This window comes from Ambystoma mexicanum, chromosome 4q (genome assembly GCF_040938575.1).
Source record: "Ambystoma mexicanum isolate Mex_15411 chromosome 4q, UKY_AmexF1_1, whole genome shotgun sequence".
NCBI lineage: Eukaryota > Metazoa > Chordata > Amphibia > Caudata > Ambystomatidae > Ambystoma > Ambystoma mexicanum.
In genome coordinates, this window is record NC_090928.1 from 365228854 (window position 1) to 365254969 (window position 26116).

Below are 26116 nucleotides of genomic sequence, written 5' to 3' on the forward strand. Positions count from 1 at the left end.
TCATAAGACAGAGACAGTTTGGGATGTTGACAAGAAGACATGGAAGTCATGGTCACTCTTGAGGCTGGTAGTGATGCCTCTGTATTTGCATATTAGTCGAGCTTCCTTTTGACGCAGGTGGAGTTCTGTCGCCTCCTCTTGCATCTGTTGGTATAGATTCTAGACTCACGAAGGTGATGTCATCTTTGTTATCCCACTGGTGTTTTTCTTGCCAGTGGAGAGGCAGTGGGTATTTGGAGTCTTGGGAGTGCAGTGAGCTTAGGTGTTCCCTTATTCTGATTCTAAGCTCTCTCTTGGTACTTCCAATGTATTTCTGGTTACACACACACACGATTGTATAGATGACATTTAGATTTACAGTTGATGTATTGTCTGATAATGTGTGTGTCATTGAACTTTATTGTCTTGGAGTTCTTAGCGAATTTGCACATTGAACACATTCCACACTTGTAGAACCCTGTGGGTTTGTTGCTCGTGAGCCAGTTCTCGTTGGATTTAGGGGAAGGTGCCATGTATGATGGGCATAGGATGTTCCTGAGAGTTCTTGCCTTTGTGTAGGTTAGGCATGGTTTGTCCCGTAGCCACTTCTTGATGTCCTCATCTATTGTTAGGATATGCCAATGTCTCCTTAAAATTTGTTGCACTTGTTGGCTGTCTCTGCAGTATTGGGTGACATATCGGATCCCTTGCACCATTCACATATAAATCATTTACATACATGTTGGATCTATCCTGAATATTGCTTACAAAATTAAAAACCACTGTAAATCGCATGCAATGTCACTGCGCCGGATTAACCCACTATCACACACCACATGATTCTCTTCACCAAATCACAGCCTTGATAAAGACTTCGGAAGAAACGCACGTCAGCTACTTGTTTCACCAATTTTGGCACTAAATGCGTATTGCCTTGTTGTTCTGTTAACAATAAACGCAACAAAATCACCAAAGCACATGACCCAAGGACTGGACTATTACTAGACTATCACAAATGTCTTAAATTGGACTACCAAACCCAGCCAGCGCCCACAACAAAGGTTTGTCACCCCACCATACTTTTAAGAAATGTATGATAGTGACTAAGGGAAGTAAGAACTCCATGACACTATTTTAGAATAGAACCAAAGCAATCCAGGGAACACAACCCAGGGTTACAAGTTTAGAAGCAGCAGCTATTCAAGGGAGCATGACCTATATACTTTTAAAAATGGGCTACAAGCAACTCAAAGACAAGTATTAATTCAAATACTGTGTTTTAGATCTGTATAAAGCAGACCAGCGAAAGGCAAAGCCAATGATGCACTTTAAGAATGGCACAGCGTTAGGCAAGGCTGATAAACCCTATTGGTGAGCTTTTACACTCATTCAGTTAAGAATACTAAAACAGTACCAATATGTATCACTTTTCAGAAGGGGGGAAACACCATTCAAAGAGAGTAAAGCAAGAGGGGAAGAATGCAAATCACAGGTAAGCATAAACATAATGACATGTTGTAACAACTTCTTTCACAGAGATACAGTTAACACGCTAACTTCTTTATTAAGTAAGTATTTTTACACTTGTTATACTATCAAGGCAGAATCCTCATCTTATTAAGTCCTTCCCTAGACTATAGCATGTGTTTTGTCAGACGCAGAAGAAAGACCCTAGTGGTCTAGGTGCCAGCTCTAGGCAAGTCAGGAAAGGTTTCAGCCGCAGGAAAGTCCAAGTTCCAGGGGATATCTTCTTAAACAAGCAAGTAATCACTTTGAGTTAGTTAAAGTGTTCAGGAACTTCACAGAAAGCTCCCTATATGTGTTCCAGCATTAGGCCTGGGCAAGTGGTATGGGCAAACTCCCAACCCCACGATTCACCCAATAAGCCTTACATGATGCACACGAGACTTAAGGTAAGTATTACTCAAACAACCATAGTACCTTAGGAGAAAGGAAGAGCTTCAGAGTGGATGCCTTCAGGATGCAGCAGCACAGGACCCATGGGAACTTGCAGCAGCAGTAGTAGTCAAATGAGGCTTCCAACTAAGGTTTGTTCATGCTTTCTCGTGGCTCAGTGCATTTGGTGTCTTTTTACAGCAGCCAGATGAAGAACGAATATCGCCGGTCGGATTCTCTTCACTCTCTCGTCCCTGCACTCTGTTGATGTGGATCTCACCAGCCTCTGGGTAGGAGTCATCACATTCTGGACCCCCAGGTCTATTGAAAGGAAGGGTTGCATCCAGCTGAGGTTACATAGCAGGCTCTCCGGTCACTGTAAATTGCTACAGCTGTCTTCTCTTCATCTTCCTCTTCAGCTTCAGCTTCAGTGGCCGACTTGTCAGCAGCTTCCAGGATCGGAGTATTTAACAGGAACTACAGCACAACTTCACCCTGCAGTTTACAGAAAGGGCTGGTACGGCTGTCCAATCAACCCCCACCATTGGGACTTGGTTCCTTTCAGACAAAGTGAAAGACAAAAGGACTGCAGAGTTCTGGATTCCTCCCTCACATTCCTGTCTTCTCAGACAATCTGGAGCCTGGGTGGTGAATACAAAGGATTCCCGCCGAAGACAAAACTTCCACTGATGCCATTGCCACCTAGAATGGCAGGGGAAGACCAGGTAAGTAAGAAAGGGGATACACTGTATCCCCCAGCACTCCGCATAAGGTGGGGTGTGCTGGCTCACTTAAAATCACTGTAAAAGGGATGTGAATCCAACTTTACTTCGTGGGAAATGTAGTTCAACCAAGAAATAATAAGAATTAAAAAGGAAGCCACTGCATTTAAAATGCAGTGCGCTGCCATAGTATATTACAGTCAGTTGAAAGTTATAGGAAACTATAACTTCAATCATACACTATGGAGAGACCTAAAACATTACCCATAAAAAAAAAAAAGATTATAATAGGTGAGAGGGGGAAAAAAAAGATTCCCACTCACCTAAGGACAAGGTAAATTAATTACCAAGTCCAAGCAGAAAGTTCTGCGGTTGACACAGGTCAGGAAGATTTATCGTAAAGATGAAAATCTTACCTAACAGGCACTAGCTGAAGAAAGTCCAAAAGGTTCCAAAGGAAGTCTTTAGTAACAAGTAAGTACACTCTTTGTTGGGAAAAGGGGCGAGGGACTTTTCAGGCTCACAGGCGTTCGGCCTGGGCTAATTTGTATGGGCAAACTCCCCGTTAGGCAAAGTTTGAATGCAGTACCCTCAGGGAACACTACAAACAACTATGACTACAGGTATAGGCAACCCAACCTTTGGTATAAGCTTGTACTACACAGTTTCGGTAGCGTGCTGAGCAGCCAGGCATATCTCAAGAGGGGAAATGTGAGCTGTAGTGGAGTTACAAAGATTCACAGTTATAGGTATTCAAATAAACTATTGCACAAGTTTCTTGCATAAACAATTATTAATTTAGCAGTCAGTTATAAAGCCTTCTTTAGAAGGGAGCAATATACTAGTAACACACAAATACACTTCAATACTGTACACTCTGACTTTCTGAATCAGACAAGACCCTTTTGGGATGGCCCACAGACACAACCTACACCCACAGGTGACTTCAGTAACATGGGTGCTGGGGACATTAACATCTTACTGTTGGCGTTCAGAACACTTAAAAAGTTGGTAAAAGGCAAAGGTTATTAGAACACAAGAAATTACAAATGTTCATAAGCAGGGCAAATACTTTCAAATAGCACTTAGAAGAGTCATTCAATTAAAATAGGCTAAGCCAAAGTTAATGGGCAAAAGTCTTTGTATAGGATGCAGCACTTCAGGTAAGTAAATTAAAAAGTCTTTGCACAAGTTCTTAGGAGTCTTTGATAAAAAGAAGAATCAAATGTAGGGCCACAAGCTGATTAGACTTGTGAGTTGCAGAAGTTACAAGCACTTCCACAGTAAGAGGTAAGTTCTCTTAGACTTGTTTTACAGTACCTTGGTAAAGAAGAACAGATGCAGCTGATGACTTCTGTTCCTGTGCAGCTCTCACTGTTTCTGGGCCTCAGTCGTGGGGACAAGAGGGAGGACTTCGGGGGACTCCTGCACTGTCACTGTCAAAACTGGCAACCGGCAAACTTTACTTTCAGTGGTGGTTTCGAGTTTCAGATCCTTGCGGTACAGCAAATAGCAATACGTGCGGTTCCTGGCTGTCAAGGTGAACTGTCCTTACTTCTGGAGTCCCACACCCTGCTGAAGGGTCTCAGGCTTGGTCAGTCCTGCTTCGTGGGAGTCCGGAGGATCTTCCAAAAGCTTTAGGCCAGCATAAAAGTAACGCACAAAATTTGGTGTCCCTCTCTCTGGCTATATGGTTCGTGCAGCAACTCTGAGGAAATTCAACCAACTCTGAGATGGGTGTCCAGGTGGCTTACTTTGGAGTCGATTGGTCCCACCAAGTCAAAGGGAGAGTCGTCCTTGCAGGGGTTTCTCTGTTGATGCGAACTTGGCAAGTAGTCACTGCAGCAGGGCTTCACCGGGCAAACCAACAGTCCAGGAGTTGCAGCAGGCGTCCCTCTTCTAGCTCTTCTTCGGTTCCTTCGTCCAGTTGTCGACTCTGCCTGCCAAGCCAAAAGAATCGCCTTTTATTCAGTTCTCTCCCATTCATTCCAGCCTAGCTATCACTCACCCAGCAGGGTGGCTGTCCTTGCTGGACAGTCAGCCAGCCAATCACCATAGAGTGCATTTGGGTCTCCTAGGAGACTAAGCACAGGGAGTTTCGGGCACCTCCCTCACTTGATGCCTACCCCAGACACTCGGCACCAGAGGCGGGTTTCTCTCAGAAACCCCAGCAAAGGCAAAATGAACAAAGAGAGCAAACCTGGTTTGGCGCGCAGAAAAACTCTCTAGAAGGACCTTTCTATAAAGACCTGGCGGAAAAAAAGGACCAAGCACCATTTTAGCAAAGATGGCTGTACGCCATTTTGAAAAAGATGGCCCCCGCGGTTACTTTACCGGAGCCGTGAACGGTTGCGGTAAATGCAAACCAAGGTAGTTCAAAACAAAACCACTGCCACCAGCAAGTCAACTGAGGAAAGGGTAACAAACAATGTTACATGAGCATTTAGACACAGGGGATACTAAATAACCCCTCCAGCATACTATTGTAAGATACGCTGTGCAGGGTCTAGCAAGTACAATGCTAAGTAAAGTCAATTTTACTTTACTGCTCTGGGAAACAGTAGTTGATCCCAGAGAAGGCATTTAAACCTTGGGAAATCTGAAATACTTCCCTTTGCCACTGCACTAAAGGTGCTTTGTGGCACACTTGTAAAAGATGAAGCCTATGGAGGTGGTTAGACTCCATAACCAGACAAAGAAACAGTGTATAAAAATCACATTAAAATACCTGAGAGAGTGGAAAAAAAGGTTCTCTCTCTCACCAGGTAAAGAAAGCAAGTCATCAAAATCCAGCAAAATTGCTGGGGGTCTCTAAGGTAGAGGGAATTAGCGAATTTTTGAAAATTCTCCCTAGCACTCCCAAACACATGAATCAGCACTCCACAACAAAGGAGCAGCAACACAACTCTTAGTAAGTTCTACCAAGAGTCTCGCAGTACAGAAGCAGAGGATGCTGCACGACACCCCCATGATGCAGCAGCAGACCTGGTCACTGGATTCTTGGTCAGGCAGACGAAAGAAGGGACGCTGAAAGGGATCTTGCAGCAACAGTCGAGTGAAGAGACTCAGCTACCGATTCTTGTCAGTTCTGTGATTTTGCCACCTTCTAGGAAGCACCACTGAAGAACTATTACCGCCCGCTCGAGTCATCTCACTATCTCAGTCCAGCACTCTGTTGATGGCACTTTAAGGAGTGGAATCTTGGCTTTGAAGTATCGGGAGGATTCGATCTTCAGAAGACGATGCACTGCACAGTTACCACAGGTCCCAGCGTATTGGAGGTTTGCAGTCTGTAAAGGTCAGAGCTCGTCATGGGATGGGTTGAAATGCAGATCATCTCAAGACTAATTGGTCCCACCAATCTAAATGGGAGAGTCGTCCTCGTCGGAGTTCTCCGAAAGCTTGGAAGAAGTGGTCGAGCAGCAGCGATTACACAGAAGGCAACTCCAGTCGTCTGGAATACAAAGTATCCCAAAAGATAGGGTAAAAGAATGAGAGTGTGGAAAAAGGTTCCCACTCAATCAGGGGAACAGAACAACAGACCAGCAAAACATGCGGGGGAGACTCACATGTAGAGGAGTGTGTGTGAGCTGTATGGTCGCAACAGAGTTTCACGGTGACCGGTATCCAAATAAACACTTGTACAAGGTTTCTTGATTAAACAATTATTAATTTAACAGTGCGTTGAATACGCCTTCCTTAGAAGGGAGCAAATATGCAACACAAAAATATACTTAGAAATACATACTCTCTGTTTCTTTAAATAAGTAGATACCCATTTGGGATGGCACACAGATACTTCCTACACCCTGAGGTGACTGAAATAATTAGGACACTGGACATTGAGATATCACTGGCACATTTAGAGCAATACTGAGTTATGTGTCAAAGAAAAGGTTTTAGAGAATAAAACAATGGTTAACAAATATTCTTAAAAAGATAAGTACTTTTTGAACCCTCCGATGCAAAGTAAATTAACCCTTTCCCGAGGGACACTTAAAGCACCAAGTCAAAGGTAAGAAGAGTCTTTCAGGGAGCCAGGACAGCCAATGTTAAAGGAGCAAAAGTCTAGGTGAGCTGAAGCACTTCTTGCAGGAAGGTAAAACATCTTGCACAATGTTTTTAAGTCTTTGTAGAAAATGAAATCACTGTAGGGCCACAAGCTGGGAGGGGCAAAGCTGCAAACAACTCCGCAAAAGCAACCAAGACACGTCTCAACTGAGAGCCAGCAAGAGGCAAGTCCCCTTAGTTTGACAGTAGCTTAGGTCTGAAGAAAGTGGTTCCAGCTGGCTTCTGTTCCAGTGTAGGTCTGCACATCCTGTTGTTCCTGGGCTTCAGTCATGGGGAGAAGAGGGAGGACGTTGTGGGATGCTTGCACTACGAATTGAAGGTTGGCGGCAGCAATGGGCAAACTTCAGATCAGCAGCACTTTGTGGTTTCAGCTTCTTGCAGCTCTCGCAAATAGCACCACCGCAGTTCTCGGATAACTTATGGACGTTCCTCGCATCTGGGGTCCAGCACTCTTTTGAGGTGGCTCAGGCTTGATCAGTCCTGCTTTGTGGGAGTCCGGAGGATCTTCCTGTAGCTCAGATCTGACTTTAAAACAAGACACTCGATTCTGGGGTTCCTCTCCCTGGCAATCGGTTCCTGCAGCAGTCAGCAACAATGGAAGTAAGCCAGCACCGAGAGGATGTCCAGACAAGTTTGCTTTGGGGTCGTTTGGTCCCACCAACCCAAGGAGAGAAGTCGTCTGCTGCAGGGCTCCTCCTCGAGTCGAGGCGAATTTGGAGTTTCAGCACAGCAGCAGGGATTCACCAGGCAAACCAACGGTCCAGGAGGTGCAGCAGGCATCTCTTCCAAGTTCTTCGTTGGATACCTTCGTCCGGTGGTCGACTTCCAAGCCAAAAGTCGCCTTTTATGAAGGTTTATCCCATACGTTCACAGCCTAGCTGTCACTCACACAGCAGGGTGGCTGTCCTAAAAGGACAGCCAGCCAATCACCTTCGGGTGCCTTCCTGTAACCAAGGGGATTAAGCACAGGAAGTTTCGGGCACCTCCCTCACTTCCTGCCCTGCCAAACACACTGGCACCACAGGTGGGCTTCACTGGTGAATCCCACCAAAGTCGAAAACAAACAAAGGGACCAAACCTGGTTTGGCGCGCAGAGTAAATCTCAAGAAGGACCATTCCAACAAGAAATGGCGAATAAAGACGACCTGGGCCATTTTGAAAAATGGGCACCAATGGGTGCTTTACTACAGCTGCAATTGCAGCCCGCGGTAGAAAAACAATGGTAGGAAAAGGTAAACCGCTGTCACCAGCCAATAATTGTAGAAAGGTTAACATACAAATGTTACATGAGAAACTAGACAAGGGGGATACCAAGTAATCCCTCCAGCACCCTATTGTAAGATAGTGTGCTGGGTCTAGAAAGTTACAAAATGTAAGTAAAGTCAATTTCACTTCACTGCTCTTAGAAACAGTAGTTTAACCAAGAGAAGGTATTTAAACCTTTGGGAAATCTGGAAGAATTCCCTGTGTCACTGCACTGAGGGTGCTGTGTGACAATGTAAAGCTGATGCCTATGGAGTTTGTCAGACTCCAAAATCAAAAGAAACAGTGTTCAAATCAAACCAAACACCTGGATGAGAGAAATAAAGGGCTCTCTCACTGCAAGGTTAAAATTAAAAAGTCCCAAAGTCCAGCAAAGGAGCTGGGGGTCTCTAAACGGGGAGGAATTAAACACTACAATGAAAATTCTCCCTATCAAGGAGATTGTGTATGAAAATTAAAATCTACCCAACACTACCGTGCTGGAGTGAAGATACAGATGAAGTGAATAGTGCAATAAGGCGGCCTTGGAGGAGGACCACAGGCGACACCACCAGGCATAGAAGAACAGGACCAAGAGAGAAGAATCACAAGACCCCCAGGATGGGTCCCAAGCTGCTGGATGGTGTCAATCCAGGAGCCACAGGGGTATAGCTGAGTTCCAACGTCAGGATTTAGTTTGGTAGCAGTGCCAGAGTGTCTTCAAGCAGAGATTTGGCAATAATGTATGAATCAAACGGTGGACATGTGGAACAGCAAGAAACCACAATAGTGAATTTGTGGATGCAGGAATGGCAAGTACAGGTTTCCTCGAATGAGAGGCAGCAGCAGAGTCCCGACAAACGATTCCAGTAAAAAAAGAACAGTAATACAGATTGGCAGGAAGGCCCTCCATTCCAGCAGGGGCCAACCCTACTAGTTCATTGATGCACATTACCAAGGGGATCCTAAGGTTGCAACTTCCCCCATCCAAATCAAAAGAAGCAAAAGCCTGAACCAGGAGAGAGGCAAAACTACACTTTCAGAAGCGGAGTCAGCATCAGGGCTTGCACTGAGCAGCCCAAGGAGCATTTCCTTCTCTCATCTACTCAAGGTAAATCTAAGTAGTAATCTTGTGAAGAGCTCAGGGTCTCCACAGCTCCACACAGGGCTAGAAATTAACAAAGCCCTCCAATCACATTACATGTCGAATAGAACTTTAAAACATCTGGCAGATATGCAATTAGGGATGGTCAGACTCACTCCTGTTTTGCACGCACACAAAAAGGGATGTGAACTACATGTCTTACAGACCATCACCTAGCCCAAACTGGATTCTATTCACTCAGAGGACTTTGTGAGAGACAGGGCACATTCAGGCAACAATGTCAAAATGGGCATTCCCGCCGTTTAACAAGAATAAGAAGAATGACAGAAAATATTCAGGTGAGAAAGTTGTACAAGAAACATTAGATAGCCATTTGCTCTTGTTCAGGGAGCAAGTCGCTGCTATCACTGTACAATGGCTAAATCACAATGAACCCACATAAAAACACTCGACTACCTAGAGCCTGTAAAACTGGATCTTTCTGGGGAGAACATTCACTTAGGGACTGTTAGAGAGAATTCTAATTTCTGTGCTAAATCCCTTCAACCCTAGAGACCCCCAGCTCCTTTGCTGGACTTTGGGACTTTTGAAATCCTCAGCTGCAATATTGCACCCATGTGTGCCCATTTTGTCAAAATGGCCAGTTATTCTTTTTTTCACCATTTCATGCTGGCGAGGTCTTTCTTGGGTTTTACTCTGCGTGCCAAACCAGGTTTGGCCCCTTTGTTCGTTTTGTCTTTAGCGGCTTCAATGCTGAAGCCCGCCTCTGTCTCCAGGGTGTCTGGCAGGGCAGGAAGCGAGGGAGGTGCCTGAAACTCCCTGTCCTTAGTCTCCATGGTAACCCGAATGCACCCAGTGCTGGTTGGCTGGCTGGCGGTCCTTGGAGGACAGCCACCCTGCTTTGTGAGTGACAGCTAGGTTGTGAACGAATGGGAGAAACCAGCATTCAAGGCGAGGTTTCTTGGACAGAAGACAGTCGACCACTGGACAAAGATTCTGACTAAAGATACTGGAAGAGATGCTTGCTGCACCCTCCTAGACCGTTGGTTTGCCCGGTGAAGCCCTGCTGCAGTGCTGAAGCTCCGAATTTCGTATCAACTAGAGAAGCCCAGAACGGACGACTTCTTCCCTTGGGTTGGTGGGACCAACTTACCCCAAGATGAACTTTACTGGAACCCCCTTCTCCCTGCTGGCTGTACTTCCTTGCTGCTGCTGGAACCGAGTGCCAGGGATCACAAACACCAGGAACAGTGCATCGTCTTTAAGCCGGACCAGAGCTTCAGGAAGATCCAGAGGACCCTCCCGAAGCAGGGTGACCCAAGCCCAAGGCATAAAATAAAGGCAATTTGCGATACAATACCGCTGGTTTGCGTTTTAAATTTAATATGTTGCAGAAACTGCGATATGATTTATGGCACCAAGCACAGAGTTTAAAAGGCACAGATTACTGTGCCTGTTTATTTAAACTCTGCTCGGTGCACGGACAGTGTGCAGGCAGCAGCTCCCGGGCTGGACCAAATACATTGTATCACTGTAGGTGCCCAGCCCGGGGGCGGCGTCAAAGTCACGCGAAGAAGACTTCAGCAGGAGCACCCCAGCTCCACTCACAGAACCGGCTTCCATCCGAGGTAAGGAGTCATGCTGGGGTGCTTAGGGGAGGGTGGAGGATGGCGAGCCCCTTTTCTGCGGGTCTGGGTGTTAGCAAGTGGCCACGAGAAATATTAATTCCAGCCACTTGCTAGTACCCAGCCCCACAGTACGATGGCATGCTGGCAGATCGCCTTTCAAATATTCTTTCCTGAATGGACAGGAGAAATATTATTTCTGCCACTTGCCAAGCACCCAGGCCTGCAGTAATAACGTGGCCTGCTTGCAGAGAGGGCATTTTTAATTTTCTTTCAGTCTATTGCTTAAAAGTGCCACAAGCGCTTTAATCACGAGACTGAAAGAAAATTAAAAATGCCCTCTGCAAGCAGGCTACGTTATTACTGCCGGCCTGGGTGCTTAGAAAGTGGCGGTAAATAATATTTCTCCCACCCGAACGGACGGGAGAAATATTATTTCTGCCAATTTCCAAGCACCCAGGCCTGCAGCATTCTTGTCAACATTTTGTGGCCAAAAAGAGGTAGGATTTTTCAAGTTTCACAACTAATGCTTTGCATAACAATTCCATCACAGGAAAATACAAAACATACATTGTTGGCACCACTGGAGAGTTCTAAAATACACAACCCACCCAACAGCACAAGATGGAAAGATGTTCAAATGTTAAAAATGTATAATTCTGAATGTAAGTTAACACCATTACCTACCTTCACAGAAGGTAATCACACAGAGCTGGTAGGCAACGTTTGCCACTGCTCTGTAGCAGCAGCCCGGGCAATACATATTTATTCCTGCAGTGCAAGATAAATAACTGAACAACATGGAGACTGATACCCTCCTCAGTCTGCTATGCAGATGATGTGTGATGGTGGCATGCTCTGCCACTTGCCTTCACTGGTGGTTCACCCAAGGCCTGTCCCGGCCAGAGTGCAGGGCAAAGTCATGTAGCTGTCAGGTCATTGGATTGGTCTGAGCCCATCACTCAAAGTAATCACTTACCCGCCCACCCCACAGACCGACTAATGTGTTGCACTTTTTGTCCTGGGCCGGACTCAAGCAGCCTGCCTTGGAGTCACATAAATTACCTGCCCCTGTAAAAAGCAATAGGATATGTCACCCACATCTGTAGGCAGTAGGACTGCTTTAAAAGCAGTAGCCTACTGCCTAAATCAGTAGGGTTGGCAAGTACGCAGCAATAATAACATAGCCTGCTTGCAGAGGGCATTTTTAATTTTCTTTCAGTCTAGTGCTTAAAAGTGCCACAAGCGCTTTAATCAAGAGACTGAAAGAATATTTAAAATGCCATCTGCAAGCAGGCTATGTTGTTGGCCTACGGTGACCAGACGTCCCGGTTTTGCCGGGACTGTCCCAGTATTTGGTGCTCTGTCCCCCTTTCTCAAGATTATGTTCCCATTGGAAACTGCAGTGGTCTCGGTTTTTTGTAGTAGGTCTTTATAGCTTGCAGGCTGGAATGCACAATCTCGCACAGAATACATGCTTTATTTTACAAATTAAGATAGTGCTAGTTTGTAATAAATGTATTATAATATGTGTTTCTTTGAACAGCAACACTTAAACCCCCTGCTCCTCCAAACGCTACTGAAGTGTAGTGCCTTGACAGCCACTTTCAAGAGTTAGTCCTACTTTTATGTTAGTTGCCATGTCCCAGTTTTTTACTTTTTAAATGGTGGCCTGATGGGCATTACAAAGACGTTCCATTACGGATCAGGGGGCACTGAAACCCTGGCTTTCAGTCTCGTGATTAAAGTGCTTGTGGCACTTTAATCACAAGACTGAAGGATTATCTAAAGGTCCTCTGCAGCACCATGCTGTTATTAGTGCGGGGCCTGGGTGCTTAGAAAGTGGGTGGAAATAATTGCCACTTTCTAAGCACCCAGGCCTGCAATAATAATAGCATGGTGCTGCAGAGGGCCTTTAGATATTCGGTCAGTCTCGTGATTAAGGTGCCACGAGTATTTAATCACAAGACTGAAAGCCAGATTTCCAGTGAAACCTGATCCATTTTGGAACGTCTTTGTAGGTCAGATAACTGCAGTTTTAAAGCACACTGCTATCCATCTAGATAATCTGATAGACTGTGACATGCCAACATTCTGGGACCAGTTTCAAAAATAGTAAGTAGATTATGATGACATCACAGTAGATGTCACATCAATTTTACCCAATGAAATGACAAAGAAATAATCTGGGGGGTTAACAGCCGCCGATTATCACTAAACGGCCAGGCAGCAGGAACTTGAAACAATAACACCCACTGAAAAGCTATAAATCCTATATAAAGCCTATGTCAGCAAGTGCCTGCTGTGGAGGAACCCGTGTGAAAAGGCAACGAGTTGATAACACTTCTGTATACCCCAAGGGACGGCCGCAAATGCAGCAGAGGCATTAAGCCCCAGAACACCAAAAGTATATATAAATTGCTGTGTTCTTATATAACACTGCAAACTGGCAACATTGGTTAGTTGCTGTGGACATCCTGGAGGCTCATGGCCCTTATCAAATGAAAAGGCTGAAAGGCCCGGATGCTGTCCCTGATTGCAGTGCTTGTTGTTAGCAAGTGGCTGGCAGTAATATTTCTCCTACCCGTTCCGGTGGGACACATATTTCCAGCCACTTAAGCACATTGCTGTGGGTAATCAGTTGTTGTTTGTCTGTTTTGTAGACATTGGAATGTGTCTGTAGAGGACGATAACAGGAAAGAGTGAACCTTCACACTGACTCTGACAACAAACGAAGAGTCACCAGAGAGGTAGGAAAAGCATAGCCCATCTTTTTATACTAAAAAAAAACATCTGTTGTGTTGGTGCCAAAGGCAGCGCCTCACAAGAATGGAACAATATTTAAAAGGCCTTTTGCAAGCAGGTTGTGTTATGGGGCTGTCACTTGTAGTCTTATATTCAGGGTGGTGCAAATACTCCCCCAAAGGTGGTTGCTTCGAGTGATGTGTGTTCTTTGCAAATAAACAACCATTTCGTGGTTCTTGAAACACAAAACAAATGTGTACTAATTAGAGCTTGGAAGGTATGTGGTAAGTTGCTGGCAAATTCTGGCTTCACTGCTTAACCAAACTGTGTGATCCTGGGCAAATCATTTGACCCAACCCAGCCACACCAGTGTGCTGGCATGAACGGAAATGTGCATTATTCATCCTTAGGCAGTGTTGGTGGCCTGATGGGCATTACATTGCACAATTTGCTGCTAACTTGCCACTCAGTACTTCAAACAATGCTGTGGAGTCACAAAATGCGGTGCCTGTGCGCCATAGGTTTAGAGAAGATATTTCTGACCTCTTGGGCAGCCTGATGATTTTTCTGTTGGCTTTTAGGTGTCTGGGACGGCACTCCCTCTTTTATTTTGATCTTTTAAATCATCTCAGTTCTTGCTGTCATGCAATAAGCCAGACCACAAATGGATGATTACATGTTAACTTGCTGGGCCCATTTGTCTCGCAGATGAAACTTTATGGCCCTAGTAACTGGTAGGGGCTCCATCAGGGCCTGAATGACCTGGGCAGACCAAGAGACTGGCATCTAGCCATTTGGTTCTGCAGAATAAGATAATTAATGTCCCCAATTTGTCATAAATTCATTGTAGCTGCTGTCTTCATCTTGGGCAGTTGCTTGTGACTGTTTTATGCCAAACACTAGTTAAATGAAACTTGATAATAAAATCAAAAGGACACACGCACAATTGCGTCTTTATTGATGTCTTATTGAGATGGACACTGCACTATGCACCACTGACTGCTGCATGACCCAGCTACACAGAGCGTTGAAATGAAAAATGTTTACAGAGCTTTTTTTATCATCAGATCTATTTATGTAGTCCATCCATGCAGTGAACCTTTACATTTTACACTCACTGCAAGAATGCATTACTTCAGAGGTACATAGAAATGCTGTAATTAGAAATTCTTGCTAATTGTATGTCTTGGGGTAAAACTAACTTCTGGTGACATTTAAAATAAGAGTACAAAATTGCTAATCAAATAGGTTCATTTGCTAATCAAAAATATTTTAATTAGCAAATTCTGCTAATCAATTTTTGAAAACGAATGTATGCCTTGCAAGCCTGAGCCACCTCAACAGAGTGCTGGACCCGTGAAGCAAGGGGAATCCACAAGGTGTCCAAGAACCACGGTGGTGCTATTGACCGGTAGCTGAAACTGCGAGTGCCGCTGATTTGCAAAGAGCCCATTGCTGCCGCCGACCTTCAAACTGCAGTGCAGAAGTCCTCCCTCTTGTCTCCACGACTGAGGCCCAGGAACTGCATCACTGCAACCTGAACAGAAGCCAGCTGGATCCTCTTCTTCCAACCTAAGGTACTGTCTTGACTAAAGGGGTACTTACCTTTTTTGGTCTGTAGCTGGTCTGTCTCACTGGAGACTTACAGTAGCTGCTTTTTCTGCAGAGTTCCTTGCATCTTTGCTTTCACCTTACAGCTTGTGGCCCAAAAGTGATTCCTTTCTACAGACTCTCTATATAACATTGTGCAAGAACTTTGTGCCATCTACAAGAAGCCTTACAGCTTGTGGCCCAAAAGTGATTCCTTTCTACAGACTCTCTATATAACATTGTGCAAGAACTTTGTGCCATCTACAAGAAGTTCCTCAGCTAGACTTTGTTCAATTGACATTTGTTGTCCTGGCTCCCTGCAGACTCTTCTGACTCACTGACTTTTTGTTTAACTGTCCCTCATCGGTGGTACATACGTTACTTGTGTTGCTGAGAAACGGTAGACCTAAATTTCATTGGGGGATTGTAAACTACTCACCTGTTCAGACAAACTTGTGAACCTTTGTTTCCTTCCCTAACCTTTTCCTACAACCTCAGTATTGCATTAAGTGTTAAAGTGATATATCAATGTCCAGTGTCCTAGCAATTGAAGTCACCTCAGGGTGTAGGAAGTGTGTGTGTGTGTGTGTGACATCCCAAAAGGGTATCTACTTACTTAACTTAAATCTGAGGAAGAGTATGTGAAGGGTATTTTATTGTTGCATATTGCCCTTTCTAAAGAAGGCTTATTTTAAAACAAACTGTTAAATAATTATTTTACAAGAAAACCTTGGAGTATAAGTGTTATTTGAATACTTGTCATTGTGAATCTCTAGGCTACATCTCTACAGCTCACATTTACCCCTCTTGAGATAAGTCTGGCTGACAGACACTTTACCAACTTGTGTAGTACAGACCTATACCAATAGTTGGGTTTTCTATTGCCAAGAGGACAAGACTGGTGCAGTCTCCCACAGGGTTACTACATACAATCTTGACGAAAAGGGAAAAGATTAAACACTTTTTAGTCGACCCTACCTTACTACCAAAGCAGCATTTTTCTTTTTTTAAAATCAGTCCGCAGTGAGGCTTTGGATTAAGCTTCACTGAAGAGAAAGTGTGATCAAGACACAAAAAAACAGCACAAATGCACTGGAACTTATCAAAGCTCACTCCTCAAAACCCACCAGTACCCCATACACAGATCTACTAATAGTGCCCAAAGTCAAGAGATGCAAAGCCGGTGGCTCAAGCTTCCCCTATCTTGCTGCTAAACTCTGGAATGGCCTCCCCCGTCCCTGAGGGCAGAAGAATCATTCTGGCTCTTCTGCAAACACTCAAAACTCAGCTCTTCTCCTACCTTAACTCTCTCCCCACAGGCCCCCACTCCCACTTGCCAGAAAATGTATCCTGTTACACAAAACATTACTGTAGGAGTGTAGGATAATGTGTATGATAATGCCGATTGGTTACTATGTACCTGTGTTACCCTGTTATTGCATGACAAAAACATGATTGTATGATGAAAGCATGACTGAAAGTTGTACCTGTAACAGCGCATCAAATGCCTCTGGGTTGTATGTGCGATATACAAATTAAATAAACAAATTTGCCAAAAGGAGCCAAAATTTCTAACCTAACAATTCTATAATCCTTGGGATCCAGCTGTGCTTCTTCAGCGACGTCTTTATCGGCCCTTGTTCCAGGCATCTTGGTAGTATGCAGCCAGCAATTAATGAAATGTTGGCGGATGGGAGAAAACCTGTCACCAAATCATTTCACTGTCCACACAGGAACACAGTGAATTGATAGGCCAAACACAGCCACCAAACCTGCATCTGAGACTTTAGAAATATTCTGAGGAAGGAGATTGTGAGAAGAGTCCTCCATCAGAGGGGGCGCTTGGAGCCAAGGGGACCCTCTTTGCCTGCTCCTCAGGAGAGGCCCATCCAAGAATATGACATTGGGAAGGTGGGCAATAAATGGTGTTACACTCTAGAGTTTGGTGCATGCATGCATTTGGTCATATGGTTCAGCGAGTAATTGTATAGTACACAGCAGGATGGCAGAATAAAAATAGACAAGGGTGGCTATTTGGAGAACAAATGCACACTTATAAACACCAATTATTTAAAAAAATATATGTTATTGTGCATTCAGCTGTAAAACAAGTTAAAGCCTTGCACAACTCCATCATGCATCATAAACAATGAATATACACTATCATAAAAACATGCAATGAAATCCTCCTAGTTATCCATCTAGTACACTTAAAACAATGTAATCCAAGATACAAAATTCCCCTTTGTCTATTTCTTCCAGACCTCTATTCCGCCAATTTAATAATAGATAAAAAAATGGAACAATATCTTACTCAATTGATAGGGCCTCTTAAACCAGCACAAATTCCATACTACAGATCCCAGAGTCCACCCATTGTTAGGGAGAATTCTCAGAAATTGGCTAATTCTCTTCTACCTTAGAGACCCCCAGCTCTTTTGCTGGACTTTAGGACTTTTAATTTTTATCCTGGGGAGCGTGAGACCTTTTTCCCCCTCATGTATTTTACGAACACTGTTTCTTTTGGTTTTGGAGTCTGACAAACTCCATAGGAATCATCTTTTTACATTGTGACCCACAGCACCTTCAGTGCAGTGGCACAGGGAAGTCTTTCAGATTTCCCAAAGGTTTAAATACATTATCTTGGTTAAAACCACTGTTTCCAAGAGCAGTAAAGTGAAAGGTGCCCGAAACTCCCTGTGCTTAGTCTCAATGGTTACAGGAATGCACCCAAAGGTGATTGGCCGGCTGGCTGTCCTTGAAGGACAGTCACCCTGATGTGTGAGTGACTGCTAGGTACTAGGTTGCAAATAAATGGGAGAGACTTGCATACAAGGCAAGGTCTTCTAGACAGAAAGCAGTCAGGACCACTGGACAAATTAATCTGAAGAAGAACTTGGAAGAGACGCTTGCTACAACTCTTGGACCGTTGGTTTGCCCGGTGAAGCCCTGCTGCAGTGCTGAAGCTCTGAATTCACCTCGACTAGAGTAGCCTTGCAAAGGATGACTTCTCCCCTTGGGTCGGTGGGACCAATCGACCCCAAGACGAACTCATGCCGAAATCCTCTCGAAGCTGGCTGTACTTCCATTGCTGCTGCAGGAACCGTGTGCCACAGAGAGGAACACCATAATCGAGTGCATCGTCTTTAAATCAGTCCCCCGAGATCCAGGAAGATCCTCCAGACTCCCTGTTATGCCCACCTGGTTCCCATAGGGGCGTCGATCGGACCCGGACAGCTGCGATCTCCACCAACGTGATGCGTAGTGCCGAGATGACTGTCTGGACTGGCCCGCCTAACCTCGTCTGCTTGATCCGTAGAAATATTCTCCTGCAAGTGAAGAAAGGGATTTAGCCACCCGTGGATTTCCGTGATGGCCCCCTCCCACTGTTCTCGTTCTCCCCTCTTGTCACCTCCGATATCCCCTGTTAGTGACCTCACCTTATGTTTTTAAATGATGAGCTCTCCATCCTGCATGGCATGCAGGGGCGTGTAGATACCAGTTACTTCACTGGTTTGAAGGTGCTGGAGGAGTTCCGGAGGAATATTGACTCCGGGGTTTACAGAGTTCAAAGAGTTCAATATGTCCGATGTGCACTCTTATTCCATTCCCTTGTTGAATTGCAGCTGGTTCAAAAGAATATTGCTTGGAGGCAGCTGATGGCGTTCAGGTAAGAGTCTGCATTACCCAACACTGTCCGGTAAAAGTTGCATGAGTTTAACTTGTTGTTTTCTCCCTTTATAGGTGCGGCATTGAAGATGAGGCGTATTAAAGGGTAATGCCTCCGGTGGTAAATCAGGTAAGCCTATGGTGGTAAGAGATTGTATTTGTCGGCTCTCTTGGCTCACCTTGTTGTTTCTTATGTTTTCCCCCCAGGTGCTGGAGTTCGGCGAAGAAAATGATGGAGGCAGGGCAGGATCGAAAAATCCTGTGAGGACTGGTGAGTATGGCGCGGCGCTGCAGCTAGCGATGCGACGCGTGCAGAAATAAAGTCCTTTTCAAGTTCGAAGACGTGATGGATCCGGAATCGGGTAAGGATTGAAATAATGTTGGAGTTCTAACCTTTCCTTCTTCTTTCCTCTTTGCTAGGAGCTCTGGATTCGAGACGGGCGTGGCTGAAGACTGGATGCTGACTGCAGGCACGGTGAGCGTTACGCTGCTGGATGCAGAATAACGCAAAGCGTGTGTTGCTGATCGGGCGTGGTTTAAATAGCCTCCAAAGTAGTTCCATGTAAGAAGTTCCCCAGAACCACACCCAAGTAAAAAATAGTCCCTGTAAAAAAATAGTCCCATTCAAGCCTCACATTGGCTTGGATTCAGTTGCAGCATGGTCTGCATGAGGTAAGTAATGTCTATGAGCCTGGTGCCTAAGGCGCCAGGACTGAACCCAGACAGCCCCTAGCCGGGGCTGCTGGGGTTTTAATAAATATCTGGATGCCTGCTCCCGGGGCTGATGGGCTTGGTCTGGATGCCCAGGGGTAGGCATCATGACACTCCCTTGAAGCAGGACTAACCAAGCCTGAGCCACCTCAGAGTGCTGGACCCCAGAAGCAAGGAAAGCCCACAAGGTATCCGAAAACCGCAGTGGTGCTAGTCGCGAGAAGCTGAAACCACGAAGTGTAGCTGATCTGAAGTTTGCCTATAGCTGCCGCCGACCTTCGAATCGTAGTGCAGGAGTCCCCAGACAGCCTCCCTCTTGTCCCCACGACTGAGGCCCAGGAACAACAGGAACTACAACAGGAACAGAAGCCAGCTGGAACCAATTTCTTCAGACCTAAGGTACTGTAAAGTGGTACTTACCTCTTGTTGTGTAGCATTGCTAGTTCTCAGTTGAGACTTGTCTTTGTTACCTTTTGCAGAGTTAATTGCAACTTTGCCCATCACAAGCTTCCCAGCTTGTGGCCCAACAGGGACTTCTTTTTCTACAAAAACCATCTAACATTGTTCAAGACTTTTTACTTCCCTTCAAGAACAACTCCAGCTCCCCTAGACTTTGCTCAATTGACATTGGCTGTCGTGGCTCCGTGGAGACTCTTCTAACCTCTGATTTTGTGTTTTGATCTGTCCCTCCAAAAAGTCACACATTCTTTACTTGTGTAGCCGGGGGGGTTTAAAAGTGCTTACCCATTTCAGAAACTTGTTAACCATTGTTTTCTCCCTTAACCTTTCCTTTTGACACCAAACTCAGTATTGCTCTAAATGTACCCAGTGATCTAGCAATGTCCACAGTGTCCTAGTTATTTAAGTCACCTTAGGTGTAGGAAGTGTCTGTGTGCCATCCCAAATTGATATCTACTGATTTATTGAAACAGTGTGTATATTTGATGTATATTTAAGTGTTCCCTTCTAAAGAAGGCTTATTCAAAGAAACCTTGAGTAAGTGTTATTTGGATACTTGTCACTGTGAAACTGTTACAACCCTAGAGCTCACATTGACCCCTCTTGAGATAAGCCTGGCTGCTCAGTCACTCTGCCATCTTGTGTAGTACATGCTTATACCAAAGGTTGGGTTAACTATGGCCACGAGGACAAGGCTGGTGCAGTCTTCCACAGGGTACTGCATACAATCTTGCCCAACACCCATACAAATTAATATATTTTCTCAAACCGGTTTGCAGTTGCACGACCAGTGCTTCACAGTACAAGAGTAGATGTAGTAGTGTCTCATTGTCCTAGTTTGCATTTGTCCTCTAGACAAAATCTACATCCGTCAGACAGACAACCCAATTTCTTTCACCTCATTATTGCGCACATACTCATTATTTATGCCAGAGTGTTAAATTCTGGTATCGCTCAATCACTCACAGAATCCCATGTTCGACACCAGTCTGTGAGCCACAGCCTTCGCTTGTACACTCACAGATTCTCATTTAAAAGTTCCCCATCCATACCATACTCTCAAATTTTCCATTGTTTTGATAACGAGGGAATTATCCAATTTGACGTCCCTTTCCTTACAAGTCTGCAAACAATGAAATTACTGGAGAAGTTTTACATTTGTAGCACAATAAAGTTCTCATCCAAAGGATATGCAAGCCCAGTTCAAACCTAATAATAATAATAGGTGTTGCCTTAAAACTCTCTGCCATATAAAACTTTCAAGGTGAAAAAAATTCTCATTCAGCAAACTGTGGTGCATCTCAGCCCCATAAATCACCATAGGAATAATTTTCGATTAATACAATTTTAAAAAGGGGAATGATAGAAAATGTTTCATACTTAAAATTAAAAATGTTCATCTGTGCAAAAGTTTTTAAGGCCTTTTCGTCACCTTTCTTTTCCCAGGATTACTGAAAACACCCAACCCAAGATATTTGATACAATCAACCTAAACAGTTCTTTCTTCATCCAACCATAAAGAGTTTTTCTTTATTCTTTTTCCTGCTGTTAAGGTTAAAAAGTGGGTTTTCTGAATGTTTATTGTTCGATCATTTTTTGCAAAATAAATGAAAACTATCCAACATTCTTTGGATTCCCACCTTAGTGCAATCTAGCAAGATAGTATCGTACGTGTATGTTAACCAGAAAAAGTTTGTTCCTAAAACAGATGGAGCTATAAATGACGCAGGCTCAAGATGTCACCCCTCTTTCCCTCCACCCCTCCACCCCCCGAGTCAGCCATGTAAATGTAAAACAGAAACTGCGTTAATATGCAACCTTGTCGAAGCCCACTGTTAGTCAAAATAGTGGAAGACAGCATTCCATATAAATTTAAACTAATCTTAAGTGCAGAGTGTTTGTGCAGATGAATAAGTATTGGCAGCGATCCCTTTGGAAGCCCCCAAATCTGCAATTTCACCAACAATGTGTTCCTATTGACACGATCAAAGGCAAGGGAAAGGTCCACTGTAACTACAAACACCTCCTTTGAGACACCTTCCCAAGAGAGACGTTGTACATGGTTTAATACCCAACCTGCCACAGTAGAACCCACCCCAGCTCGAAATACCACTGATTTGTTTCAAGAATACCATTGTTACTTGCCCAATCTTTAAGGGATTTTAGCAATACAGATGCAAACATTTTAGAGTCTGAGTCTAGCAACGCAATCAGCCGATTATTTTCAGGCAGGTCTCGTGCTTCTTTTTTAAATATGGGGACAATATATGCTTCATTAAAAGCTTGGGAGTTTGTTTTAAGTGGACAACGTACTGAAAAAAACGACACAAAATTCCAGCCCACAGTCCAGGATCAGATTTAAGAACTTTATTACAGAGCCCATTTGGTCCGGGAGCCCTAGAATTACTACCATTGCGTATGATATTTTCAATTCGGCTTACAGGAGGTATCAAGGACTGTTAGTCAAGATTGTATGCAGTACCCTTTGGGTGCACTACAACAACCCTGACCTCCTGACCTTCCTTCATCTGCTGGTCTACTCTGCCTTCCAAGCAAAAAGCTTTGCCTTTTATTCGGTTCTCTCCCATTCATTCTAGCCCAGCTGTCAGTCACCCACAGGGGGGCTGTCCTTGCCGGACAGTCAGCCGGCCAATCACAGAGTGCATTTGGGTCTCCTAAGAGACTAAGCACAGGGAGTTTCGGGCACCTCCCTCACCTCCTGCCCACCCCAGTCACACTGGAGCCAGAGGCGGGCTTCACTCGTGAAAGCGAACAAAGGGACCAAAAATGGTTTGGCACGCAGAGTAAATCTCAAGAAGGACCTTTCCACAAAGAAATGGTGAAAAAAGAAGACTGGGGCCATTTTGACAATGCACACCACGGTAGTTAAAAGTAAATCACTGCCACCAGTCATTCAGTGAGGAAAGGGCAACATAAAAATGTTACATGAGAAGCTAGACAAAGGGGATAATAGGTAACCCCTCCAGCACCCTATTGTAAGATAGTGTGTGCTGGTCTAAAATGTTACAATTGTAAGTAAAGTCCATTTCACTTTACTGCTCTTGGAAACAGTAGTTTATCCAAGAGAAGGTATTTAAAACTTTGGGAAATCTGAAAGACTTCCTTGTGCCACTGCACTGAAGGTGCTGTGTGACACAATGTAAAAGATGATGCCTATGGAGTTTGTCAGACTCCACAACCAAAAGAAACATAGTTCAAAACCACATTAAAATACATGAGTGGGAAAAAGAGTCTCACTCTCTCCAGGTTAAAAAAATCAAGTCCTCAAAATCCAGCAAAGTTTCTGGGGGTATATAAGGTGGAGGGAATTAGCACATTTTTGAGAATTCTCCCTAAGAAGGACCAATTTTCTTCTTTCCAGCTGTCCCAATGTACTGAGCCATCTACGAGTTGATTATAAAGTCTAATAAAGTGTTGTGTCAAAGTAAATTCTAATATGGGATTTTATTGAGCTATGATCTATTTTTCTAACCCTGTTTTAACTTCTTCAGCTCTCTTTCATTCTGAGGGATTAATAAACCAAAATGTGCGATCTTTATAACAGCTCTCCTGTATTCTCTTTTTAATTTCCTCGGCCTTAAAATGTTTTTTATAAAGATCAGGAGATATTGTACTGAACATGCGCATCTATTGATTTCTCACTGATCATCTGATATTGCCGTCACATGTTTCTAATTCAACTCGAATATATCATTCTGTGCCCAAATGAATCTGTTTCTACCACTAGAAATAGTGACTTTATACATTTTTCCTACGTGCCATACTTAATTAAATATAGGGAGATCCAGTTTCCATCTAGCATGGTCACTTATAAACACAATCTCACAAAGGGGCCTATTTACACATAACAAAATAACGTACTGAGGGAATGAACATCAGAAGAGGGTGGGGTCAAAGAGCTTTATGATGAACTAAAACATCTACAACACCTGTGTAAATCTTGATTTCAAAGAACTGGCATAAGTAGGTATTCCCATGTCAACAGTACCAAAACTGTATGATCTGCCAGGTCTGTGATTGCCCATGCCATTATGGTCGCAGCACTAGTAAGATAGCATGATGAAAGACTGCTGAATACAGTAAGGATATTGTTGGAAAAATGAGCATCGCCCTTGAAGCCAGGATACACAAATGATCATATGCTTACCATTTGCAACACCAACGCTGAATCCAACAAAGCAATGTTTGAAGCCAAAACTTGGATCATTTTCCTGGTTGCGGCACCAGTCAATGTTGCTGGTTTTGAAGATTTCATCACTTTGTTAAGGGCTGTTTAAAAAAAGAAGAGTAAATTGAATCACAAAATGTTATAATCCTGAATACTTCAAACGGATCTGAAATCACTGATTTTTCAGTTAGGTTATGAAGCATTTGTGTGTCTTGTATGGCCTCAAACCATCAATGCAGCCTGTGGTACGAATAAAGTGTATGATGGTAATATGCCGTTAGGTAAATTTTCCTTCTCGAGTGAAATTCTCCCCACTGCGAGTCCCCCAGGATTTTTGCTCGAGTGAAATTCTCCCCACTTTGCAAGTCCCCAAGCATTTTTGCTCTACAATTGGATTTCTGGACTAATTCTCCAGTGTGGGAACCTTTTTCCACACTCGCACATTCTTTTACTCCAACTTTGGGAACCCTTTTTACCGCTTTTGGGTACTTTTTAAATGGAATTATGCTTTCCTCCATGTTTACTGACATCTACATTTTATTATTGCAGCACACAGCACTTTCTGTGCAGTGTTGCTGGAAGGCTTTTTATTTTACCGGTGTTAACACATGTTACCAGGGCAATGGAACACTCTTTTGTCCCTCCTGTATTTTATTTTGTGAGATCAGCATACCCCACCTTATGTCGAGTGCTGAGGGGGAAACATGTGTCTCCTTTTTCCCACTGGTCTAGTAACATTTATACTGTTACAAGTTAAATCGGACAGGCTGGTGGGAGTATACCTCTTTGGACAACTTTTTGGGCTTTTGTCGCAGGCTGCCTTTGCAGCTGCGATAAAGTGACACGGGGGGTGGAGAGGTCACCATTTGTATCAATTGGTGGCTGCACCTTTCTAAGTCCTGTTCATGATGACTTGAATTTTCTTCTACCTGCCTAGGTGGGGTAGTGTGACAAATCAACTTCCGAATATCTGTTTCTTACCCATCAATCAGCCCCACACCTCTATTACACCAGGATCCAAGAGATTTGAAACAAGAACATTCTAAACCTCCTTGTCCAATTTTGGTACCGTGGACAGAACAGCAGGCTTACCTCCGAAAGGTCGTGGATCATTGGTTATTTGCAACACAGCGAAAATACATTACCCAATGATAAAAGGGACTGTCCAGTCACGGTTTTATGAAAATATCTACTTTATCACTACTAAAAAATACAACCCACCCTGTAAAGAAATGCAGAGGACCGACAGTTGCAAAGAGTTTCAAAGAAGGAAAAGGGATGCCCTCTGGATATTGACATGAGGGTAGTCTGTATAGTAATTAATTACAATAGTTCAAGGATACTTGGTGTTAGGCAGAATTGCATGTAGTACTGTCATGATCTCTGCTTCCAAAAGATCAGGACTTGCCCGACTCCCTTGGAAGCAGACCCATAACCCCGGTTCCGAGTGCCAGCCAGCCCCAATTGGGACCTTTTGGACCATGTCCTGGCGCCAGTGGCACCAGGCTCATAAAGATGCCCAGTCCCAGCGCTGGAAGCGCCGGGCTCATAATGCTTGGGTGGACTTACCTGCAGCAGACCATGCTGCTTACTTTCCTGCCAGTTGAACCCCTGATCCTCTTCTGTTTGGGACTACTTTTCCTGTTGGGTGGGGCAGGAGCCACTCCCTAGGTTCAGAACACTGGAACTCTTCTGGAAAGCAGGAACTCTTTTCTTACCTAGGCGTGGCTGTGGAAGGAGACACCTAAGCACTACAGGAGGCTATTTAAACCACACCCGATGGATGAATCTTGCTTTGAGTTATTCTGCATTCTCTGCAGCAGAACGCTCATCGTGCCTTCTGCTTCTGATCCTGGGCCTAAGGGAACAAAGGCTTACCATCCTGGAATCCAGTCTTCAGCAGCACCTGTAAAGACAAAGAAAGAACAGGTTAGCACTACGGTCTTCAGTGGCAGCGCATCTCTTACCTGGTCCATCGGCTGTCACCAACGCCTCGCGCTGCATTCCGGCATCTGAAAGACAAAGGCTTACCTACTCTTCGCATGCTCCGGAGGTCTTCGCACTGCATTCCGGCATCTGAAAGACAAAAGCTTACCAGCTCTTCGCACGCTCC

General features: G+C 44.3%; 1 protein-coding gene across 2 annotated transcripts in view; it reads right to left on the reverse strand.

Moving 5' to 3' along the window:
* Positions 1 to 26116, reverse strand: part of HEATR1 (HEAT repeat containing 1) — a 1158897-nt gene that overhangs the window by 757381 nt on the left and 375400 nt on the right. For both annotated transcript variants that reach the window (XM_069607931.1, XM_069607932.1), the window contains exon 16: positions 23983 to 24104. In XM_069607931.1, coding sequence (XP_069464032.1) covers positions 23983 to 24104 — 122 coding nt within the window. The remainder of the gene's footprint in view (positions 1 to 23982; positions 24105 to 26116) is intronic.